Source organism: Orcinus orca, chromosome 7, assembly GCF_937001465.1.
Source record: "Orcinus orca chromosome 7, mOrcOrc1.1, whole genome shotgun sequence".
Lineage (NCBI taxonomy): Eukaryota > Metazoa > Chordata > Mammalia > Artiodactyla > Delphinidae > Orcinus > Orcinus orca.
Window position 1 is genome coordinate 81,431,778 of NC_064565.1, and position 25,676 is coordinate 81,457,453.

The 25,676-nt window shown below is 37.5% G+C and overlaps 1 protein-coding gene across 1 annotated transcript in view; it reads right to left on the reverse strand.

The window, feature by feature from the left end:
* The window catches only part of DNAH7 (dynein axonemal heavy chain 7), a 250,715-nt gene that overhangs the window by 30,528 nt on the left and 194,511 nt on the right, over window positions 1-25,676 (reverse strand). The window contains exons 51-57 of the mRNA XM_033400318.2: window positions 20,309-20,435; window positions 19,182-19,376; window positions 17,374-17,466; window positions 11,398-11,574; window positions 10,511-10,672; window positions 8,183-8,383; window positions 2,204-2,365 (exon numbers count right to left, since the gene is read on the reverse strand). Coding sequence (XP_033256209.1) covers window positions 2,204-2,365; window positions 8,183-8,383; window positions 10,511-10,672; window positions 11,398-11,574; window positions 17,374-17,466; window positions 19,182-19,376; window positions 20,309-20,435 — 1,117 coding nt within the window. The remainder of the gene's footprint in view (window positions 1-2,203; window positions 2,366-8,182; window positions 8,384-10,510; window positions 10,673-11,397; window positions 11,575-17,373; window positions 17,467-19,181; window positions 19,377-20,308; window positions 20,436-25,676) is intronic.

The window sequence follows — 25,676 nt, forward strand, 5'->3', positions numbered from 1 at the left end:
ATGACCTCATCTTAGTTTAACTGATTATATCTGCAACAACTCCATTCCCAAATAAGTTCACATTCTGAGGTAGAATGGATTAGAACTTCAACATATTTTTGGGGGGGCGACACAATTCAACTCATATCATCTTAAACTGGCGTGTCATCTAAATCCCTCTAATCTGCTCTCCACTCTGTTGCTAGAGTGGTCTTTCTAAAATGCAAATACTCTCCTAAAAGCAGACCAATAACAATATAATAATCCCAAATCAGCATGGCATACAAGGATGTTCCAAATCATTTATACTTAACCAAACCTTTTCACTTATTGGTACTTTTTTTAAACCTTTTTATTGCTGCTTCTTTACACCATCCACCTGAAAACCGTCTATTCATTGTTTGAGTCCCAAGCAACTGCTCCTCTGTGGAACCTTCCCTAATCACATCCAGCGAGTTGCTTACCTCCTTGTTTGTGTTCAGATCTTTAAAAAGCTAGGGTGACCAAATAAACTACTGTCCAAACTGTAACACTTTGAGAGTGAACGTGGGCACTAAAGATAATTAGTATTATGGAATTTTAGAGTACTATATATATATATATATATAAAATAGTATATATATAGTATATAACTCTATTTTTATATTGGCAGACCTGTAAGTAGTTTTATTCAAACATTGCTTTTAAAATAAGATAATTACTTAAAATAAGAAATTGAAGCAAAAATTTTATAATGATTAAGAGTTTAAGCAGAATAACTTTTCTTAGTGTCTATTCATGTACTTTAACTTCTTAGACATCTCTGTCTCTCAAATAACGTCTCCGATGTTTTCCCGAAGAATGTACTTTTCAATATGGTCTCACTGTTTTTTTAATTTTTAAAGTAAAATTGTCTATAATGTTTTGCAAAGTTTCATTTTATGGTTACTAAATTTTAAATTGCTGACACGTTTAATTGACTCCACTACATACTATAATATTTTAAATTAGAATATACTCTACAGGTTCGTGAACAAATTGCTAATTAAAGGAGCTCCTCATTCTTTTTGTTTGTATTCAAAAGTGTAATTATTTTAGCTCAAATACTTCCACATGCATTGTTTCATTATAGCTTTTGCCTCCATTCTTAGTATGTTTTAAAAATAAATATTATTACAAGAAAGAAATTCATCAAATCTATGCTTCTTTTGAATGTTTCACCAAATTTTAATGCTGCAAAATCAAAGGCCTTCTCAACTCACTTCATTCTAGTACAGAATACAAATTTGTCCAAAGAAACACCGAAGACCAGACAAATGTTCTTCACCTAAGTTTAGATATGTCATTTGAGCTCTCAATATTTATTTTCTTGTTTTTTCCTTTGTTTTTATACAGAGAGGATTCAATGACTTCCTGTTTGTAAGCCTTTCTTAAAAAAAATCACAATTCACTAAAAGTTTCAAAAACCAAAGGTTTTTTTGATACTCCATTGATTGATTTAAAGATTTCCAACTAATTTTGAACAAAATTCTATCAAAATTTAGAGGATTTGCTTTCGAAAAAGTTCCATATCCTTTTAGGACACTTGTACTCATTTACCAAGCAGTTCTTCAAAAGTTCAAACGTGTTAAAATCCATCTGATAGATAAGCAGCAAACAGAGAAAGAGAGAGAGAGAGAGAGAGACAGTACATGCATGTGTGTGCACGTGCACAAGCGATGGCGAGAGAGAGAGAAAGGAGAGAGGGGTGGGGAGAGGGAGAGAGAGAACTACAGGGGATGGAATGTGGTTGATGTGATGACATTACATTGTGGGACTTCTTCCCAGAATCTATACCTCAGGTTAACACCAATGGCTTACGTAGTTTGTTTGATCGGGGCAAACGGCCCAAACTCTGGAATAAAACTACAGTAACATTTCCTTAAAAATAAAGTCATGCTCCAGAACGGAGGGAAATCAGTCTGTTTTTTGTTTTTTTTTTTTTCACTTTGGAGACTGATTGATGTTTATGTGTCAAAATAAATGATAAAATACAGGTTCCTAATAGACAAACTGACATCCTAACTACCTACTATGGCAGTTATAATATTCTGTTATAATAAAGTCCTACTTAATAAGCTTTTGGGAACTATCCTCCTATTCATTTTGTAAAAAAAGAAATTAATCAGAAGTCCCTGCTCACTGTACAAACACAATGTGATAAACAGCACAACAGGTAATGTCCTTGCTGTGAGTTTTATGGTACCTCATACTGGTTCAGGAACATGTGGAGTTGCTGTACGCTGATTCTTAGGTCAGTCTCGTTGAACTCATAGGGAATATTCCACCCCAGGGGTCCAAACTTCCGCCTCTCTTGTACCAAAGCATGAAAGAAACAGAGACCATATAGTAACTTCTTGAATTCCTCCTGTAATGAGAAGAAATGGTGTAACATCATTATTTCTTCCCCTAATAATGCATTATGCTTATCATATTTTAAAATGAAAGTAATTAATTCCTTTTGCTTCTCAATATATCCAGGTCAAAGTAAAACTAAAACAGAATTAACTGTTTCTACCGGCTATTTAGGCTCTGCCTATTTGTATACATGTTCAGTTGACACACATAGCTTCTACGTACACCAGGTTTTTGGAAAGTATAGTAAGCCTGTCTAATTTAACATTACCTTAGAGGATTTGGGGGGTTTCAACTTAAGCATCATGAGGCAAGGAGTATGAATTCCAGTGTTTGGTCCCAGATCACCATGGAGAAATTTCAAAGGAGATAGTTCAAACCAATTAAGAAGCTCTACAAGCACTTTTGGGTTGAAATTTTGGGCAGCCTCATGGCTTTTCTGGTTGCTTTTAGGTAAGAGAAGTCCTATAGTCACTGTCAACTGCAAAGCCAGCCTTGATTCAGAAATCAGAAAGTATGATGCAATATATTAATCATTTGTACCCTCCACAAGGAGGATATAAAAATGGTCAAAATAGAGCTTGAGAGAGGATTTTACTGTTTTTGCTTTTTTTTTGTTTTTTGTTTTTTTCGGTACATAGGCCTCTCACTGTTGTGGCCTCTCCCGTTGCGGAGCACAGGCTCTGGACGTGCAGGCTCAGCAGCCATGGCTCACGGGCCCAGCCACTCCACGGCATGTGGGATCTTCCCGGACCCGGGCACAAACCCGTGTCCCCTGCATTGTCAGGCGGACTCCCAACCACTGCACCACCAGGGAAGCCCGAGAGAGGATTTGTGAAGAGGTTTCCTTGGAGAGAAGAGCTGCTGTGCTGGGAGTCCCTTTGTCCTCACCTCCAAGGGAAAGGGGAGTGTGGGGTCCAAGATACTGAGAAGGAACTAATGGGGCCCCTTGGGGAGTTGATACTCATGCCCTGAAGCTGGGATGGAGTGGGACAGTGCAAAACTCATGCCTGGAAGAGTAGAGCAGTCTATGGCCTCGGGTCGTGGACTATGGGAGGGAAATCAGTAGCCTTCCCCCAGATGGTGGGCCAATCTGGCGTGAATCCCAAGGAGCAGACAGGGAGCTGGGCTAGGAATGTCAGCCAGTGGTCATTTTAATGGTTTCCTATTCAAGAGGACTTGTGTCACAGAGTAAGGAACCCCAACAGTTAGAGCCTGTATGAAATGAAGCCTGGAGAACCAAAAGCTGAGGGGAATCAGGAACAGCCAGCTGAAGGGGAGGCACTGCCACGGGTGATGGGGTCACAGAGAAGTCCAGCACGGGAGCCGAAGGAGAACCCATGAGAGACCTCACAGGGCAAAAAAGTCAGCTTTAAATCCCCGCCAAGTCCAAAGAGCTCCAGGCAATAGCAGCCCAGAAGAGGAACCTCTGCCCCTCCGGACTCACCCCTGCACACGCCCTGAACTGAGCACTCAGTATCAGCAGCTATCATGTGCAGGAGTAGTTACAAAAAGAAAGGTGGGGCTTCCCTGGTGGCGCAGTGGTTGAGAGTCCGCCTGCCGATGCAGGGGACACGGGTTCGTGCCCCGGTCCGGGAAGATCCCACATGCCGCGGAGCGGCTGGGCCCGTGAGCCATGGACGCTGAGCCTGCGCGTCCGGAGCCTGTGCTCTGCAACGGGAGAGGCCACAACAGTGAGAGGCCCGCGTACCACAAAAAAAAAAAAAAAAAAAAAAGGTGGCCCAACAACACATGAAAAGATGCTCAACATCACTAATTATTAGAGAAATGCAAATCGGAACCACAATGCGCTGTTATCACCTCACACCATTCAGAATGGCTATCATCAGAAAGACAACAAATAACAAATGCTGGAGAGGGTGTGAAGAAAAGGGAACCCTTGTACACTGTTGGTGGAGATGTAAATTGGTGCAGCCACTACAGAAAACAGTATAGAGGTTCCTTAAAAAACTAAAAATAGAACTACTATATGATCTAGCAATTCTACTTCCTGGGTATATATCCAGAAGAAAATGAAAATTCTAATTCAAAAATATACATGCATCCCAATGTTCACAGCAGCCCTAGTTACAATAGCCAAGACATGGAAACAACCCAAGCATCCATCAACATATGATTGGTTTAAGAAGATATGGTGCATATGTACAATGGAATATTACTCAGCCATAAAAAAGAATGAAATATTGCCATTTGCAGCAACATGGATGGACCTAGAGAATATTCTACTTAGTGAAATAAGTCAGACAGAGAAAGACAAATACTATACGATATCACTTCCATGTGGAATCTAAAAAAATAAAACAAATGACTCTATATACAAAACAGAAACAGATTCACAGACAGAAGACAAACTAATGGCTACCAAAGGGCAGAGGGAGGAAGGGACAAATTAGGAGTGTGGGATTAACAGATACAAACTATTAAACATAAAATAGATAAGCAGTGAGGATTTACTATATAGCACAAGGAATTACATTCATTATCTTGTAATACCCTACAATGGACTATAATCTGAAAAAAAAATAACTTAATCACTTCGCTGCACACCTGAAACTAACAGAGTATTATAAATGAACTTCAATTAAAAACAAGGAAAGATGACAACTCCATTCTCTTTCCCTAGTGGCATGAAGCCCGCCAACTATAGGCCCGAGGCAAAGTGCTAGAGAGTTGAAACCTATGTTTTGAATAAAAGTTGAAATATTGATTATTATATTGTGTTGCACTTTCTGATTTCTGAATCAAGATTGGCTTTGCAGTTTAAAATGACTATAGGTCATTTTATTACCTGACACTAACCAGGAAAGCCATGAGACTGCACAAAGTTTTATTCAAGGGCAGGGGGGGAACGTTTCCCCCATGGAATAAAATTGAAAGGGAGAGTGTGAAACAAGAGGAAAGTAGCATAAGTTTGACCACAAAGGTGGGAGAAGCAAAGTTAAACACGCTGTGCTAATTCTGCAACTCTTCTCGATATATTAGAGAATTGAGCAAATCAGTAAAATGTGTTGATGATGTGCAAATATGGAATGAGGAAAAGCAGGAAAGAACCCTGGGTAGAGGGACTGAAATTGAAGGTATTGCTAGGAACTCGTTACTTCTAACACATGTATATGAGGTGTGTGCATGGACTTGTTTGCACGTACTATATGTGTGTATACAGATTTGCATATGTGTATTTGTGAGTACATGTATATATTTCCAAGTTCTCTCTAAAAGGACTCGAACCACGGACAATAAATGCTACTTGTTTGGCACCCAAATCTTGGTCTCTAATACCATTCCCCATGAAACAGGAACCAGGGCTGTTCAGAAAAATGGCTGGTTCCAGGACTGGGATACAGATAAGCCTGGAGCAGCTTTTGCCAGAAAGAGGAATAATAATAATAATAATAATAATAATAATAATAATAATGGGACCTATAACAAGTACAAAAGGAGCTCCCTCTGACCAATTCTGGGACAACTTGAGCAAAAGACTTAAGAATAGTAATGAATTATAAACCATCGGATAAAATGCAAGGAATTCATGAGTCCACACCAATAAAAGATAAATAAATGGAATGGAAGGGAGGGCTGCTGCTGACGATAGCATGCCAAGTGTCAAATGTGGAGGGAGTGCTGGAGTTGGAATCACCAGCGGAAAGAAGTGGGTCAAGCAAGAATCATCACTGGCTACTAAATCTGTGTCCCAGGTAGATTTTGATGAGGAACAGGCTATTTGCATGGTCCAGAATGTCTCCTCACAGACTGATTATCAGTTGCAAGGGGCAAAGCAGTTATTATACAGTGAAGAAATCAGACCACGCTTCATCTGGGGGATCAAAATCAGTAACATCAGTGAGGGATAAATGGGCACCGTGCACCTCCCAGTATGATACTCGATTCATGACTTCACCCATGTCGTATTGTGGCTCAGAATGCATAACTTGAACCTAATATCGAGGAAATATCAAGCAAGCCCAAAGTGAGAAATGTTCTATTAAAAACAACGTGGTGGTGGGGGGATGAATTCTTCAGAAATGTCAGTGCCATCAAAGACAAAGAAAGGGGCTTCCCTGGTGGCGCAGTGGTTGAGAATCTGCCTGCCAATGCAGGGGACACAGGTTCGAGTCCTGGTCTGGGAAGATCCCACATGCCGCGGAGCAACTAGGCCCGTGAGCCACAACTACTGAGCCTGCACGTCTGGAGCTTGTGCTCTGCAACAGGAGAGGCCGCGACAGTGAGAGGCCCGCGCACCGTGATGAAGAGTAGCCCCTGCTCGCCACAACTAGAGAAAGCCCTCGCACAGAAACGAAGAACCAACACAGCCAAAAATAAATAAATAAATAAATAAATAAATAAATAAAATGAAAAAAAGACAAAGAAAGGCTGAGGCAATGGTCCAGATTAAAGGAAGCAAAGAGGCATGGTGACTAAATGTGATATTAACCCTGGACCCATCCCATGGTGAACAGGGAAAATGCTCCAAAGGACATCACTGTATCAATTGACACATTTGGGACACAAATACAAATTTGGGTAGATTAGATCCAATAGTGTATACTTGCTAAATTTACTAAAATAATGACTGTAATGGGATAAGATAATATCTCTATTCTTAAGAAATATACACTGAAGGACTTATCTAGGAATAAAGGGCAGTGACATATCTAACTTACCTGCAGATGGTCCTGTTAACAGGAGACAAATATAAGTAAAGGGCATAGGGCTGTTCTTTGTACTACTTTTATATTTGCAACTTTTCTGTGAGTTTAAAATTATTTCCAAATAAAAAGTTAAAACCAAAGGATTATGGTGTACTGCTTTGGCATTTGAGATTTTGGTTTGGGTTTGGATTTTGGTTCATAAACGCCTGGACTTCCAATCTGTGTGACTACTGCTGGAAAGCCCTCTGGATCTGGATGAAAGGGAGTAAATTTTTGCAAAAGGGCTTCTGTCCAGTCACCAGGTGCAAAAATGCCCTCACCACCTACCTGGGGGTAACCTGCTCTCTCTGGGCCAAATCATGCAAAAGTTTGTCATACAGCAGGTCTTAGATGCTTAGGATAAGGTTTGACTTAATTTTAAATACAGGTCCCCCCCTTTTTTTTTTTTAAGTATCCCAGACTTTTGTTTAATGAAAGTACTTCTTTATTCTTAATACTTTCTTTTGATGTGTACTTAAAACATATCCCAACATCAAGAGTGTGAGCTTTTTAACAGCAAAAACTTACCAATGTTCATAACCCCTCTTAAAAAGAAACTATTCCATTTTTAATTATGGCAAAACACTGTGAAACAATTTTAGGTCACAAACATTCACACACAGAATTCTAATCATGAAAGCAGTGGGTGGCTTCCCTGCTTGCCTGGTGATGCTAAAAAAAAAAAAAGACCCTTATGAGCCCATCAATCAGGGAGTAAAATCCTTTTGGCTCTCATTACAGTTATATGGAGGAAATATTTTTATGTGTTAATTTAAAGATATGGCTCCACATAGCAAAGGGCTCAGTTAATATCCTGAAACAAGATTCTCCAACCTTGCAGATTTGTACTGGGAATGGCTCACGGCTGACTTTCTAAATAGAAAGCTGCATAATTAATGACATTCCACTAGATCTCAGCTGAGCAGGAATGAGGCTGGCGGTGAAATAAAATAAAATATTAATAAAATTGACTTCAGTACAGTCAATAATCAGTAATCAAAACCAACAGTGCAGGAGGCCTATTTAATTTGCAGTTTTACTCAGCACACACATCCAGGATCACTGGGGGCCACTTGAATTGCTTTACGGGGCAGAGGTAGCAAGACCTAGCCATTACTAACATGCTTTTTGCAGCTGCCAAAGAACTCAGGGTCAGAGATTGGGTCCATGAGGTATGATCGAATGATATTAGCCCGTAAACCTTTCGGTGCTTCATTGGTCATTTTCACTCCATTCTGCAGTACAGACACAGGGAAATTTGGAGATGGGTAACTTGTCAGCCAAATTCGGAAATCTGGATGTGTTGTTTCTGCGCTTAACTCCTGCAACAAAAGAAACCAGATCCAAAAGGGTCATAAAATGCAAGGAAAATCTCAATCATGTGTGCATGGGATGGGCTGGAAGTGGGAGGAAGCATCTTTACAAAATAGGGCTTATTGCTACAGTTTAAGGCAAAGGCCTTAAAAACTGATTCTGCCAGGGAAGCGACATACTTCATTGGGAAGGCCCAGAGTTGCTGTCCCTCTCCCTGTTAACAATTAAATCACATGACTGTAAAGTTTACAAAGGCATTACATAATTCAGATTTGGCCGCGATAAAGACTAAGACATTACAAAAAGTCTTGTATCTTCACTGATGTTGCTGAAATATTTATAGAAACACTTTTGTGCCCCAGAGCCAGATTAAGAATGATGCCTTCTTGCTGTAGCCAGGTTGTGAGAATAAGCAACACACTCAGATAAATCCATATTAAACCAAGTAGGGATGAAAAAGAAAAAGAGCATTTTGAAAGGGAAGAAGAACTGGTATATCCTGAAGCACTAAACCATATCACTATTAGCGCCACTTGTTTACGGGGATAGTCAGGCCTGCACTGTGGACAGAACGCTCATCTATGACTGTCGTGAAGGCTATATTGGGCCTTGGAATAATTACCATGGGTCTTTCCCTCTCTCCTGTTCTGCCCCACTCCCTACTGCTAACTCCTCCAACTGTCCATGTCAGTGGTATCTATGTTTTTTTAATTGCAAATCTTTAACAGTAAAATAATTTTTGAGCACTCAACTGGTGAAGGGGTGGGTAGGGGAATTGGAAGGTTGCTTAAGGCACCTACATTTTTTAATAAATGGTGAAGGTACCATTTTTCCTCCTACTAGCTGCCCTATGCCCAGTGACTTAGGTAGCATAACTCATGGGACTTTGGGCCAAGTTCACCATCCACTGGGGACAGCTCTTCCCTCTTGGATGACTCTCTAATGGGTATACGATACAATTCAACAGGTCATGAGAACAGCCTAGAGACAGAGGAACCGTGAGGAACCAGGCACAAATACAAAGTCTCGAATATAAGGCCCGAAGCTTGAGAAGATGTTAGTAAGGCAAAAAATATTAAAGAATAGTTTTGCAGATAGAAATAACATCTATCATGGAAGCCTACATTCTTGAGAAAGTGTGCTCTCCCAATGAAAGTGAAAGAAGGTCAAATGGCTAGAGCACGGAAGTCAAGATGGGAAGTGGCCAGAGACGAAACCTGAGAGGCAGGCGAAAGTCAAATGAAGAAGCCATGCTGGGGGCATGAACTTTGTCTTCATGCAGTGGGAAGCCATTGAAAGGCTTTATTCATTCACCAGCTCAGGAAAGATTTATTGATTATGTCCCATGAGCCAGGCACTCTTCAAGGTGCCAGAGGTAAACCGGAGAATAAAACAGCACTTACATTATAGTGGGAGATACAGACAAAACAAAATGGTGACAAGTGGCACAAAGGAAAATATAGTCTGCTCCTTAAAGTGTCAGGTGGATGTCTGGATAGTGCAAGTTATATCAATTTAGTAGCTCGAGGGACTCTGAAGAGAGGGCTAGAGTCACGGGTAATTACGTGGAATCCATTGCCAGGTTTTCTGTTTATTCAGTTGAGCTACGTGGGATTTTCTTCCTGGAATTTCTGCCCACAAAAATAGGGAAGTACCGTGACCCACTGCAAGGAGGGTGGGAGGAGTGCTCTTTTGGTTTCAGATTCATCCTCTGTGGCAGCGTCACTAGCTAAGTGGGTGAGAAGTATAATTAAAGTTACATCCTGAAGCCTTTTGGTTTAGAGGGGCCACACTAATTTCCCCCTGCAGAGCTTTCTTTGTTGTTTTTCGTCCACTGCTGTAAAAAGTAAATTTGGTTTCTGTCTACCCTGTGGTTTATTCCTATCTTTGAGGCTGCTCCTCTGATTTAGGATATTTCTGACCCACGGGATGAGCCCTTGCCTCTAGTAGGAGAGATTCGGCAAGGCCTGGCCATGTGCTGTCCTCTAGTTCCCAATGTGAACCCATCTCCCCTATAACCCAGCCATCCTGAAACCCTCAAATTACAGGACAGGAATGGAGTTACTTAGATGGCATGTACATCATTAATTCTACTGGGGAACTATGATCTCATAAAAATAAGCTTGCGTTTTTACCTCGCAAACTTTCTCGAGGGTTGGCATCCAAGAGGTGGCAAGGTGACAATTCTGAAGAACAACCCATGTTCCTTCTTTGACAGCTTTTTCTAACATCTTCATAGCTATGGGCCCTTGGCCTTGACCAAGAGATAAAGACCTGAGTTTTGATGCTCCACATCCCTGTGTACAAGAATAGTGAAGATGTTATTTTCAATCACATTTTAAAGAAGAATCAATATTATCATCACAGGAAATGTTAATATTAAATATATTAAAATTTAATCATGCAGCATCCCTCAAAGGTTCTAGGGCACATACAGCCCTAGAAACCTCTTACTGGTTAAGAAGCCAATAAACAGACAAAAAGCAAGCCAGTTCATGAAGGAAACAGTCATGGTAATAAATGAAAAATTCTGTAGAGTCTTTGATTGTTGAGATAAGGGACGGGAAAAAATTAAGAAGACTTTAATATGAGGAGGAGATGAAAGAGCCCAGCTATCAAGCAGCAACTCCTAAAATTCAAAGCTGAAAAGAAAACTAATAGACAGATGAATTTGCCCCAGTTTCCTCCAGATCTCTGAATAATTATATCTTAACTAATTTGGTTACTGCATAAAGTTCAGAGGAAAAAAATCCATTAGCCCCTAATTTCTATTCAAGTTTATTTAAGGAACTCTGTGGGAATGTCTGTCTAGAATTCATTTCTCCTATATCCTGATTCATCTACAGCTTCCAGATATGGTGTCTGTGACCCCCTGGTCTATTTCTAGGGCAGTTACCACCTGAATGCCACTTTGGAAGAGGCCTTGAGTTATGGGAGCGGTATAAGAGAAGGCCCTGTCTGAATGTCCACAGGTTACTGACACAAGCAGGTCAGCAGGAAAAAAAATAGACGTTTAAGGTACCTGGTCATCGGCAAATTTTAGAAGGGCAGCCATGGGATCTGCTCCAGGAGAGAGCACGAAAATCAGTGGTGCGCAGCAGTTACTATCCGCAAATGCCTTGGATAGATCAAACGGGGGTGGTTCAATGAATGCACGTCCCAGTCTGTTGTTTATAAATTCTTGCAGCATTGGAATAATCTAGAAAGGGACAAGAATATGTTTGAAGGAATATTCAAAATCTGCCTAAAACCTTAAAACTTCACATTCAAAGGTGTTTTATAACAAAGGACCTTACATTCGCTTTGGTATTTATAAATGTTGGTAAAGAGTCAAAGGCATCACTTTATACAGTTATCTTTTAGATAGAAAGAAACTATACATTATTGAATTAATAAAAGGTGGGTGGTTAGTGACACCAGAATTCAAAGGCATTTTTCTTCCTTTTAGTGAGCATTCAACATATCCTAGATGAAGAATATAAAAAACCTTAATTCTTTACTTAAGTTTTAAGTAAAACTTGACTATGTTCCAAAGTCCACAACTCAGAAGTAGAAATTCTAGTGTGATTTATACAATCCTATACCACAAAGAAAGATCGATACAGCTGAAAAAAGAAAGAAAAGGAAAAGCACCGTGCAAGAGAAGCCATACTCCCGAGAAACAGGCGAAACTACGTCGTGTAAACTTTCTGATAATACGCCCGTGCATTTTCTGGGAGCGTGTTTGAGAAAGAGCAGAACTTTGGGGCTTGGGGGTCCCTGTCAGGCACTGCTGTGGGAGCAGACTTGTAGAAAGCAGTATGGCTGAGGTACAGCCTCAGGTACATCATTCCTTCTTTCTGATGAAGGGTCTACACCACTCATCTCTGGGTGATGGCTTAGGTGTGTGCCAAGCAAGTAATAAAGGTATGTTTAATGAGCCAGTATCCCTGTATCTAGCTTAACAAATTATGGAAGCATCCCAGGAAGAGAAGTAATGAAGTGACAAGAGCACAAAGAATTTTTTGAAAGCTTCAGAACCTCTCTGACTGGACGCCTACTTATATCCGAGGATGGAATTGTGTGTAACACACAACACTCCAAGTTAGGACAGCAATTCCACCACCCCACAACTTTTCTGAACTTAAAGCGAATTGCAGGAGCAATTTGCAGATACCAAGAATCTCAAAAAGGGGGTCTCCTCTGGAGAAAGTTACAAACATTGCCAAATTTTAACAGTGCATTCTCCAGAACCTCTATCCACACAAGGTTTGTAAGTAAAACTCATTGACTTGTCACAATACTTTAAAAAGAGTGTCAATCCTGGTATGGATGTGTGTATCTGTGTGTGTGTGTGTGGGGGGGGGGAGAAAGAGAGTAAGAGAGACAGACTGACTGAGGGTGTGAGGGTCTGGAGCTTAGAAACAGTGAAGAAATATCTGTACTTAAATTTTTTAATCCCTCCACAACAGATTCATTCAAATATGGAAAGGTATAAATAGCCAAGTTGGGGAACCAACCTAAATGTCATGGACAGATGAGGGGATAAAGGAGATGTGGCATATATACACAGTGAAATACTATTCAGCCATAAAAAAGAATGAAATAATGCCATCTGCAGCAACATGCATGGACCCAGAGATTGTCATACTAAGTGAAGTAAGTCAGAAAGAGAAAGACAAATACCATATGATATCACTTATATGTGGACTCTAAAATGTGACACAAATGAACCTATCTGCGAAACAGACTCACAGACACACAAAACAACCTTATGGTTACCAAAGGGGAAAGGAGGTGGGGGAGGGATAAATTAAGAGTTTGGGATTAGCAGATACACACTACTATATAAAAAATAAACAACAAAGTCCTACTGTATAGCACAGGGAACTACATTGAATACCCTGTAATAAACCATAATGGAAAAGAATCTGAAAAAGAATATATATATGCATATATATATATACATATATATAACTGAATCACTTTGCTGTACACCAGAAATTAACACAATATTGTAAATCAACTGTATGTTATTAAAAATAATTAAAAACTATGGAAAGGTATAGAAGGGTAATAACACATGTATAAGTGCCACGTTGGCATGGATCTACCTAACAAGATTACTCATATATTGTTCCTGCGCAATAAATATCTACTGAACAAATGAATGAATAAATTAGGATGCTCTCTTTTGTGAAGGTGGGATTCTAATTACGGAAATGCTAAACAAAAATTACAGAATAATAAATTCATCTATACATCAAGTTTCATGTCCTGATAAGTTATTTCATGTTTCAGATATTTTGAACGGGCACAGATATCAAGCTTATGGCAGAAAACTAAAAATATCCTAACTGCCTGTCTCAGGCCTTGTCCTTGCCCTTTTCCCTATTATTCTTTTCCTGTGGCTGTCTTTTCTCACTAGATTAAAAACAACAACAATTAACAAAGGAAAACTAAATGGTTTTTTAATAACCTCTCTCCTCTCAAGGCTAACTTCTTCACTAAATTATAATTTTACAAACACAACGAAAGCACATGGCTTTTAAGCGCGTGGTTTTACTTTTAGGAAGTTTGAGTTCTAAACGGCCCCTCTTCTGTGAGTGTTTCAGGCTGGCAGCGTCCACTGCGCTCATGCAAACATGGCTGGTGGAAACTGATTCTTAATGTTAGCGCCAGAGAACCCAGTTAGGGGTGCCTGCGTGAGGGTGGGCACAAGTTTCATTGTTTCATTTTTAATGTTAAAACTGAATAAGACCTGCTTGCTCCCAAGACTGAACAGTAACTCCTGAAGCAAGCTATTCAGTTTGGAAGGCGATGGAATTGGGTTTGCTTCTGCAATCTGATTATGCCAGCATCAGGTTTATACAATAAAATCTGTCAGTAACAAAAATTATAGACTAATTTAGGCAGCCATCTTCCCAAAGGCAGAAAAGAAGTTTGTGGTCACCTATGTATGTTCTTCTGTGTCTTGCAAGTTCCTATGGGATTTATCTGAGGTCAGAGAAACATATTAACTTATATTTGACAAGTTTCTTATTGAAAGCTGATTAATTTGCCTTTTGTTTACTGTCCAGAAGGAGAGAACTGTGGCCAGAAGCTCTTCATTTTGTAAATGGGCTCAAAACATTCCACACCTCCGTATTTATCCATCTGATATGCTTTTGTCAATAAAACACTATAAACTATTAAATTCTACGGAAGGTGCAAACCCATCTCATTTCTCCTACTGGTGAGTCAGTGAGCATCTTTTACATTTTTCCAAACTAGAGCATTAGATAACCTGGCATCTGTGGCTTCTTACCATGGGATGGAGTTGGTTTTGAAGGGAGAGCAGTAGAAAGGAGACAGAAAAAATTGTGCTGACAAATAACATATACTGTAAACTAGAGATCAAACAATTGCTGATTTTCCTAGGGGTGATACATATCTCATGACTTAGAGATGGCAAAGAAATAATATCTATATAGTACTAGCCCAATTATTAGCCTCATATAGCACTGTTCCTTTCTCTGGCATGCTAATACCATTTTGCTTTGGAAAATCATACTTTTAAAAGCATAATAGTCATATATTAATTTTAAATACATAGATTCTAACGTCAACGATTTACCACTAGAAATTAAAGTACCTGGCAACAGCAAGATTGAAGGGTTTGAGGTTGCTAGTAATATAAGAGCATACTAATAATTATTTCTATATTAAGGATTACGGGTGTGATAGTATAGATAATGGTAACTAGTTAATCACTTAGGATAAATTGAATTATGCTGTAGTAGCAAACGATTTCCAGATCTCAGTGGTTTAACACAACAAAAGCTTATTTCTTGTCCCAGCAAAGTCATCTGGGTGTCCAGGCAACAAACTTTCCCTGTGCTGGCTCAGCACTGCAGCCTGTTTATGGCACTTAAATACCCACACGTGATTCCACAGTTTTGGTGGCGGGGGGGGAGGGCCCTGGAGAATCTCACACTGGTAGTGAGATGCTTCTGCCCTAACACTTCCGCTCACATCTTACTGGCCAAAGCAAGGTTTATGGCCACAACGCCCCCACCTCGAGTGTACTCAGGAGAGGAGAACCAGAAATACTGGTGAGTAGCGTTAATGTCTACATTCATCCACCAATCCAAAAAAAAACTCTAGAGGAGATATGGAAACGTATAAGAAAAAGTTATAAGACAAGGTGCTGAAGTATTGTGCAGAGTAGGCAAGAGAAGTATGAAACCTTAAGTTTAACCTCAATTGATTGAAAAACAAAAAGATACAAACAAAAATTCCTCAGCTTGAATATCTAATTCCCCAGCTCCCTTGAATACACTTTAAAAAGAGAGTGACTGTGGAAAGTAATATTGGATCTGTTTGGTAGCTCAACATATTTTCAGATTAAAATGTCCAATTTTTAAAAACAAACTGGGGAAAAGATATTTATAGATGAAACTGCTGCAATTAGGAAACGGCTCATTAATCACTTCTAATTAAACAATATAAAACAAGAACAGAAACTTCTTTGTTTATCAAATATTGAGGGGAGAAGGTCAATGGTACATGCAGAGTCATTTAGCAGAACAGTCTTTAGCTTAGAAAACAAAGTAAAAACCTTTGAAAATTTTAATAAAAGGTTTTAAAGGAAGAAGCCGTATTCGGCAAGAGTTTGAAGCACTTCATATTCTTCCATATTTAATAGTTGAAGTGAAAACTTCTGATGCTTAATGCTAAAGTTCCAGTGAAAATTCATTCTTAAAAGGGCCACCAAGGGGGAGATGTTTCATCAGTTTAATAATGATCCTCAACAACGGGAGGTACTTCCAGCATCTAAGAGCTGGGCAGCATTATGACGTTCAGGGGCCCTTGGCACTTCGCGGGTCCCTTCTTCCATAAATAAATATAAAAAATTGTATTTTACAACTATTTTGGTATAATTACAAATATAATACAGACGGATTTATTTTCTCATTTTAAAAGAAATTAAAACATTTTCATGAACCCCTAAGAGTATCATGGGCCCTAGGCCCTGTGCCTAACCAATGCTTTGGCCCTGGCTAAGGCCACACTGCCAAGTCAAGCAAGAATGACATGTGTTTATCGAACAGACCATGGCTTACAGAGGAAAGAATGCTGCTACCCTATATTATCACTGATGTGCAGAAAAACTTAAAAAAAAAAATACACGGCTTTCACCATCTAAGCTCTGCTTTTTCTGTTGTTGTTAGAATGGAAGTATTGTATTATATTCCTTGGCAACTCAAATTCTGAATACAGTAAATTTTGAAATAATTATGTATACTTTTACTCAAGCAGTAACAGTGGACAATTAGAATATTTTGTTCAATTTATTTTTCTAACACTCCTAATGTCTACATTTTCTCAGAGTATGTAGATATCTCTGTGGGTATGGGTCTTTACAATTAAGTGAACAGTTGTTTTTTTAAATGGAATTTAATAATACAAATGAGGATGTCAATGAGTACTGCAATTTGTTGATATGACAGGTCAGCTGATTCACTGGTTATATAATTTATTATTTAAAGAAATGAAAATTAATAGTATTGACATTTTCCTTTGTAGTTAGCAGTGATGAATGTCTTAATATTCTACTAGCTTTCCAAAAGCCAACAAAAAACCATGTACAGCATAGCATTTGAGGAGCCAGAAAGTCTAGTAAATCAGCTTCATGTAAACCACATTGACTAATTTCATCGAAACAGTAAGAATAAAAATGAGATTACTGCATGTAAAGGAAGTAGATTGTGAGGAATTGGGGAAGCATATAATAAAAGGAAGAATCATAACATAAATAAAACTATAAAATACAATCTGGTGAGTTACTAATTTAGTGTGGTTTTAATAAATATACACTTTTTGAAAAATGGCTGCATTAGAAGGAAGTGGGGTTATTTCCCCCAGGCTCCTTTACGTCCCCCATGACCCATGATTACATAAGGAAACACGTGTTTGGCTGGACTGTGGAGAGAGGAGGGACTGGACTCACTGAGCTGCTTTCAAAGACCACATTTACCTTGTCCGGTCTCAGGCAACGAACGATAAGCATCCTTTGAAACTGACTCGCTTTATCTTCCCAAACGTCAGGAAAAACCTCATGATGTGGCTCCTAAAATGACAGTGGATATAACTCAATGCTATTTGGAAGACTACTGAAAAGAAAAAAAAACCCCAAAAACAGTATTTTGACTTTTAAATCGAGTTTTAATTTCATATAATGACTAAATGAAATCAAGAATGCTAATGTAAATTTTATTAGGTTGGGCAAAGTTATGAAATAAGATACAAAAAGAAAATTTAAAATGCCACTAACAGCAACAAAACTAAGACATGAATTAAGCAGGTAAATGTCAATATGAATATTAATCAATAGCACAAAATGATCCCTGTTATTAAAAAAATAAATGTGCATTAGATTTCCCCATTATTTCTCCAAAGGCATTTTAAAAACCTACCAACTACTCTCATTATCTATTTATAAAAAAACCCATTTATTGCAAAAGAAGGAAGAAGGATATGTGTTATTTCTTATTTTGAAGAATTTTTGGTATCTTTTTTAGAAAGGGATATTTGAGAATGTGTATATCAAAGAAGAAGTCAAAAGAGTGCTATTAAAAATATGCTGGGCTTCCCTGGTGGCGCAGTGGTTGAGAGTCCGCCTGCTGATGCAGGGGACATGGGTTCGTGCCCCGGTCTGGGAAGATCCCATATGCCGTGGAGCAGCTAGGCCCGTGAGCAGTGGCCGCTGAACCTGCCCGTCTGGAGCCTGTGCTCCGCAACGGGAGAGGCCCGCATAGCACACACACACACACACAAAAAAAAAAAAAAAAAAAAAAATATGCAAGAAGAGAGGTATCAAGATTCCAGGAGGAGGAGTAAACATGGAAAAAAAGACACCTGCACCTTTGAAACGTTTAGGAAGGCTATGTAGTATCTCAGATCAGAAATCTCCATGCTTTATCATAGGGAAATTTCTATTTAAATTAGAATCAACTATACACAAAAACATATTTGCCTCTGGGAAATGTAGTTTTGTTACTAACTAGGAGCAATCCAAAAGAGATCCAGTCCAAAATATTTAAATTCAGGTGTAGACACAATCTCAGTATCATGTATAATACAACCAACAGGTCACCAAAGAAAAAGTGTTCTCCACGCATCTGGCTCTTTTTCCCCTCCACCCTCCCCTGCAACAGAACTGTTGCATATTAAACCCAAGGAAAGCAGAATGTCCAGAGAGTAGAAAAAATAGAAAAAATTAACTGGGAATCATCAAAATATTAGCCCTTGTACTAAAAGAAAAGTGAGGGGAGGCAACAATTCCTACGTATTCTAGAAGGGAAACTGAGTATCATGGTATATGTTAGCTATCTCCAATTAGCAAGATAGGGTCTCATGAAAATTATTTGAGAACTATTAGCTTTTCCCTTTCGTCAAATGACAAAAATATTTATTAGTTTGTGTCCTGTATTCGGAAAATCTAAACAATATCTGTTTTATAAAATTTTAACTCATCTGCCATTATGATTGCCAAAGTACAAGTTGATAATAAATAAAATACCTGGCATGGAAATTCAAAAAGAGTACTTTTAAGGACCATGCAGCTTTTTTGCATCTCTATATATTTCAAGGAATTTGAATAGAAGTGCAAACAGAACCACCAATTTTGAAGGTGGGGATAGTTTAATCGAAGCACTGATTTTAATATTTGATCAGTTTAAAGCTTACTTAAATCTTGTTTTTATTCAAAGATAAGAGTAAATTGTTTGACATTATTTTCTCCATTTAAAAACTCTGAAATAAGCAAGAGGGATAAAAACATACCAAACTATCATATACTTTTTTCCACCCATCCTTTAAGTGCATAAACTCCCTACGAATGGTTTTGAAGGCAGGCAACTCGTCTAGTCGACATATTTCATCCCAAGATTTTTGAGGAAGCCACGTACAAGGGTTGGCATGAGGATTATCCAGTCCAATGCCACCAGTTAGCAGAAATCTCCACTCAGCTTTATTAATCTTTGGAAAACAAAGTAGCATGAAGAGTCAGAAGTGAGTTCATCATATACATAGTAAACTTACAACCATTTAAAAAGAACTGACTATTTGATTTTTAAGCTTCAGGTATGGTCCCCATAAAATTCTATAGTTACTGGTATAGCTCAGTATTTATTCATAAGAAACCAGTGTATCCATTATAACCAGTTTTCAAAATAGTTCCATTTTAGATAGGTATTTTTGATAATTTTCCTCCAGAATTACTGATCTAAAAATGGAAATCTGAATTTATTCTTTTTGAATATATGCTTTCCTAAATGACTTCTTATAGTTTTATTGGCTCTAAAAATTGTTGAGAGGCAATCAATCTGCTATGTTTTCAATTATTTTCCATAAAACATAATGAGGTACTGCTACGAAATTTTTGCAAGAAATGCAAAAATAAAGCTTCTACTCCTTCAGAGTTCAACTAATACATTGCCATATGAAATCAATAAATCTTAAACACATAAGATAAAATAGTGAATTTATACACCTCTCTTCTAGTCTTAAAGTGCTTCCTATGTTTTAATAGATTTGAAACATAGCAAAAATTAATGAATGGTATCGTTAAGCCCAATGGTTAGATTTGACGAACTTGCAAAAGTTTCTAAAAATACTGCCATTTATACTATTACTTGGAGTACATATATCAATATATTTAATTTATATGCATACTTATATAAGATTCTGATAGAAACTATTTTAAACTAAAACATACAAAAATTTAAGCAGTAATAGTTATATAATGAACTCTGCTTAATTTATTTTTCACCTCTGTGAAATTCAATCTAGTTGTGATGCCTTAACTATAATTAACTATTTACCATCCTTTTATATATATTCCCACACAAGTTCATAAATTAATGAATTCACGTTAATATTTTTTCCCTACAAATTAAAACAATACTGACCAAACGCTCATGTATCATCAGATTTACAGTTAGACAAAAGGAAAAGAGTAGTTTATCCTTTTCAAAGAGGGATCGGCAGACGTTAACATAAAGGGAATAAGTGAAGTGATCCTTGAGAATTTGAAGCCTAAGGGTCAACAGAAAGAAAAGTAAATAAATAAAAATGCATTATCCTTTAAGAAAAAATGCTCTTGGGGAAACCTATTATAAACCATTTAGATGTGTGCTCTTCTAATAAGCTTTCTGGTCAATTACTCCCCAAACAAATCAAGGATCCTTATTAACTGGGGGCACCAATTTGAGAGCTACACAATGTAGAAACATCTCAGTAGAACTGCATTTTTACTGTTGACTGATTTTTTAAAAAAACTTAATCTTCCTTTTGGAAAAAAGTCAATGCACAGTATATTAATCTATTACATTTAACAGTTTTTGGTCTATTTCTAACTATAAAACATTCCTTGGGGTAAAACTGGATTTCTTTATTCCATAAACACTTCCAAATGTTCTATATTATATATTAAATGAACAGACTAAAGTTAATAGCTCGTTTATTAAATTAACATTAAGTTTAGTAGTGTGCTACTCTGCTCATAAATCCATAAAAACCAGAGAAATCACAAAACTTGATAAACTACATTTTTATTTACCACATAGACAAGACACAGGAATGTGAATAATCACAGTATTTGCAACTAACAACTTCCTAGTAAGTGCTAACATGTGTGATCTGTATCCATAATAATTCTTAACATGAATATAGCACTTTAAGCATTTTCACTAATCTCATGAGGGGTAAACTACCACTGAGACAAAAGTTTTAAAAATATTTTTATTACATAGGTTATACTAGTTATAATAGAAATAAAGTTAGCTGAAAACATTTGTAGTAAGCTAATGATTTACATAGATTAATGACCTAAATTATCTAAAGGATAAAGCATCTAAAGGGAAAATTAGCATAGTTTATGATTAAACAAAATTACATTGGTGTTTCTTAATGTGCCTAGAAAAAAAATTATCTAGCAGTATAACCATATCTTGGTTATTTCCAGACTGATATCCTAAGCTGTAGATCATCCCTGCTCTAGTTTCTTCCTTACCTCCCTATTTAACTATTTTACCCCTGGCAGCATTCCCATAGAAAGAATTACAACAAATTGATATATTTTATTTCTAATTGAGAACTCTGAAAAAGGCTTGGTAGAGAAGTCCTTGAAGCTAGTTGCTGAGATACAGTTGAATTCTTTGAAAATTCAAAATAATAATACAATTCCTGTCCCCATTTTTATGCTAATAGTTGGTCTTTTCACACTTGGCATTTAATTTCTCTCGTGTAACAGTACAATTAATATAGGGTGACTCAAATTTGGTCTCTCTAGAATTAAATAATTTCTGCACTTTAAGACAAACTTCCTCTTGTAGAGAGGAAGATAGAAAGGAAAATTATAAGGGTCAATCATACTAGAAATTCAAGTTCATTTTCATTAAATGACAATAAAAATATATTTATTTTTAAATAAATAGTTTAAATATTTAAATATTTCTAAATACTTAAATATCAAGTATTTAAAATATTTTATTAAAATGTCAATTAAAATATTTTAATAATCTGTTACAGTATAAAAGAGAATAAAAATTATTATTTTCAATGCTGATGTGCGGCACAGTGTTGTAAGACAGTCATGCTCCTCTGATGGAACTGTACATTTGAATAACCTTACAGGAAAGGAATTTATATCAGGAGTCTGAAAGAAATGAACAACTGTGTCCTAATTTTGGGATTCAGCCAAAGGAAATAATCAAATGTAGACATTTATATTTATTGCAGTGTTATTCATAATACAAAAGCTGGACACTACTTGAAAGTCTTACAGTAAGAAAATTATAAAGAAAATTATAGTGCATTCATTAAAAGGTATATTGTACAGCTACTAAAAATTATATTTCAGAAGAGTATTTAATAACATGGGAAAATTATCTTGACAGAAGTAGAAGGAAAAGAAAAAACTCTGTATGCACTGCCATGTGTGATCTTACATGTATTATTGAGAGAGAGAGAGACAGAGACAGAGACTGATTTCAGTTTGGTTCCTGTAACAAAGCTATATTCTAGTCAGATTTTTGTTTCTGTGCTTATTTTTTTGCTAGTTATTTATTTTGCTATAATAAATTCTGATGCATTAAAAATTTTATAAAAGATGATCCCGATTATTATGGCTATTTCATAGTACATACCATAGTAGTTATAACATAAATTTAGTTATAACATATGTTTGGTATTATTAAATAATAATTATTACGAATAATAACTATCAGAAGACAAACAAAAATGAAATATTTTTATCTCTGAGTAAAAGGAAATTAGAGATAATTTTAGACCAATATTAAGATTCTCAAACAATTTAGTACTCTGGTGTATAGTCACATGCTTTCTATGCCTTTGTTATAGCTATAATTCAGTAGTTGCCCAGAGAACACGGGTTACCTAATTTTTTTTGTTTTTCCCCCAGCTTTATTGAGGTATGATTGACAAGTAAAAATTGTACATATTTAACAGGTTACCTGATGTTTATCAATGATTGACAAAAAACGATTTCTATGAGAACTCTATCTTTAATTTCTGAATGACAGCTAGCTTCTTACTATTTACTTAAAAAAAAAAAAAAAAAGGAAGATTAAGCAGGACTCCTAAAAGAGTCTCCCTTGCTGTAGCCACTTCGGAATTCTGTTTGGCAATATTTATTAATCATATTTTTTGAAATTAATTTATTTTCTTTCTTTTTTTTTTTTGGCTGCATTGGGTCTTCGTTGCTGCGCGCAGGCTTTTCTCTAGTTGCGGTGAGTGGGAGCTACTCTTCCTGGCGGTGCACAAGCTTCTCATTGCGTTGGCTTCTCTTGTTGCAGAGCATGGGCTCTAGGTGTGTGGGCTTCAGTAGTTGTGGCTCACGGGCTCTAGAGCGCAGGCTCAATAGTTGTGGCGCACGGGCTTAGTTGCTACGCGGCGTGTGGAATCTTCCCGGACCATGGCTTGAACCCCTGTCCCCTGCATTGGCAGGTGGATTCTTAGCCATTGCGCCACCAGGGAAGCCTGGCGATATTTATTAAAATGGAAAATATGCATACCCTGTGATCATCAATTGTGTTCCTGTATATATACCTACCATACATGTGTACATACAATACCCACGTACAAGAGTGTACAAGACAGCAAAAATTCATAAGCCACCCAAATGTCCTCAACAGTAGAGTGAATGAATAATTTGTGGTATAGCGAAAGGACAAATAAAAATAAGAGGTTTACTTTTTTTACACTGAAAATGTTAAAAAGAGATTTCCCTCTCCTCCTTCTTCTTAGAGAATTTACGTTTGAAAAGTTAAAATTATACATACTTTCTCGACTCTTTGAAATGTGTATAAATTCTTGTGAAAACTAGGCAGGCTTTTGGTCAACTTTATGACCCAGGAATGTCCTTCTCAAAGACCTGAGAGCCATCTTCATGGGCACCTGGCTCCTCACTGCAAAACTACCTCTTGTCATAAAGATAAGACATTTGCTTTTCCTCTGGATGAAGCCAGTTTGCTAACTCAGTTGGTAAAGTCAGGAGAAGATTTCTGTCTTTGCAGTCTCTTAGTGGATTGCCGGTCGATGCGGATCACATTCTGGTTTAATAATTATTCAATAAAAAACTGTTTTCTTTCTCTACTACTTTGTGGAGAAAACTTCTGGATTGGGAGTTTTGCTTTTACACTTGCCCAACAATAATGAGCACAGGGAATGCGACTTAACAATGAAAGTGAATAAACCACTGCTTTGCACTGTGCAAAACAACATAAATTTCACAATGTGAAGTGCAAGATGCCAGACAAAAAAGAGCACAGGCCATGCGATTCCTTTTATATGACGTTCAAAAACAGGCAACACTCATCTCTAGTGTTGAAAGTCAGGGCAGTGATTACCTTGGGGGATGGGTTATAGTGATTAGAAGGGGACACAGAGTGGTTTCTGGGCTATTGATGACGTTCTATGCCTTGACCTGGCTGCTAGGTACACAGGTGTGCTCACTTAGGAAAATTTATCGAGCAAATACTTCTGACTTCTGCATGTTTCTGTAAGAATAATAACTTCAATCAAAGTTTTCAAATGCATTTTTTTCTATTTACTCTTTGGTCCCAGAATTATATTTTTAAGATCACTTTAGTCATAAATATGATTTTCATTGTTTCTACATTAAAGGATTTTAACTAAAGATAAAAAGGCACATTTTGTTTTCTGGATTTCAGTCACATCTTACATCTGGGGAAAAGAATTTTATTTCCTATAAATCGTAAGGGGCTATATCATAGTTATGAAGAAGCAGATGTCATATTTGTGGTTGAGTCCTAATTTAATATAATGAGGTAATAAAGTAAACAATAACTATTTTTAAAGCATAAAATTGTCCTAATTTTTAAATCTTGTACACAAAATATGTCTTTAAGGGACAAAGCAAAGAAAGTTTCTTCCCTAGACTCTAGGACATACCTTGATTTTAAACTAAATAAAATGATAGCATTCTGGTGACCTTGTTTTGTTTTGTTTTAATAAATTTACTTATTTAATTTATTTATTTTTGGCTGTGCTGGGTCTTCATTGCTGCATGCAGGCTTTCTCTAGTTGCGGCGCGCGGGGGCTACTCTTCGTGGTGGTGCGCGGGCTTCTCATCGCGGTGGCTTCTCTTGTTGCGGAGCACGGGCTCTAGGCGAGTGGGCTTCAGTAGTTGTGGCTCCCGGGCTCTAGAGCACAAGCTCAGTAGTTGTGGCGCACGGGCTTAGTTGCTCCACGGCATGTGGGATCTTCCCGGACCAGGGCTCGAACCCGTGTCCCCTGCATTGGCAGGCGATTCTTAACCACTGCGCCACCAGGGAAGCCCAGTGATTTTGTTTTAACCAAGTAGAAATTAAGAACTGCAGTGAAAAGCAGAACAGCACGTACTATGTTGCTCCATGTGATTAGCTCTGTGATAAGTTCTAGGTTCTAGGAATATTAAAAAAAAAAAAAAATCCTTGCCTCAGGGAATTCAGGATCTAGTGTGAAAACCAGACATGCATGTTGAAGTCAATAATGCAAAGGGCTGGGAACTTTTCTAAGAAACGTCACTTAAATTTTTGTTTTCTGTACTCATTAATCCTTGCTAACCTTGAAAATGTCAGATACTGAAGAAATAGAGAAATAAACTAAATATTTTCAAATATCATAATATAAAAAGAAACTTTAAACTCTACCATCATGCATTCCTTCTGTAAAGATACCCTCTTCTTCCCTTTCTTTTCTTTCTCATGGGCAGACATTTGAAAAATTGTTTGTTAAGCCAAGTGTCAATCCAAC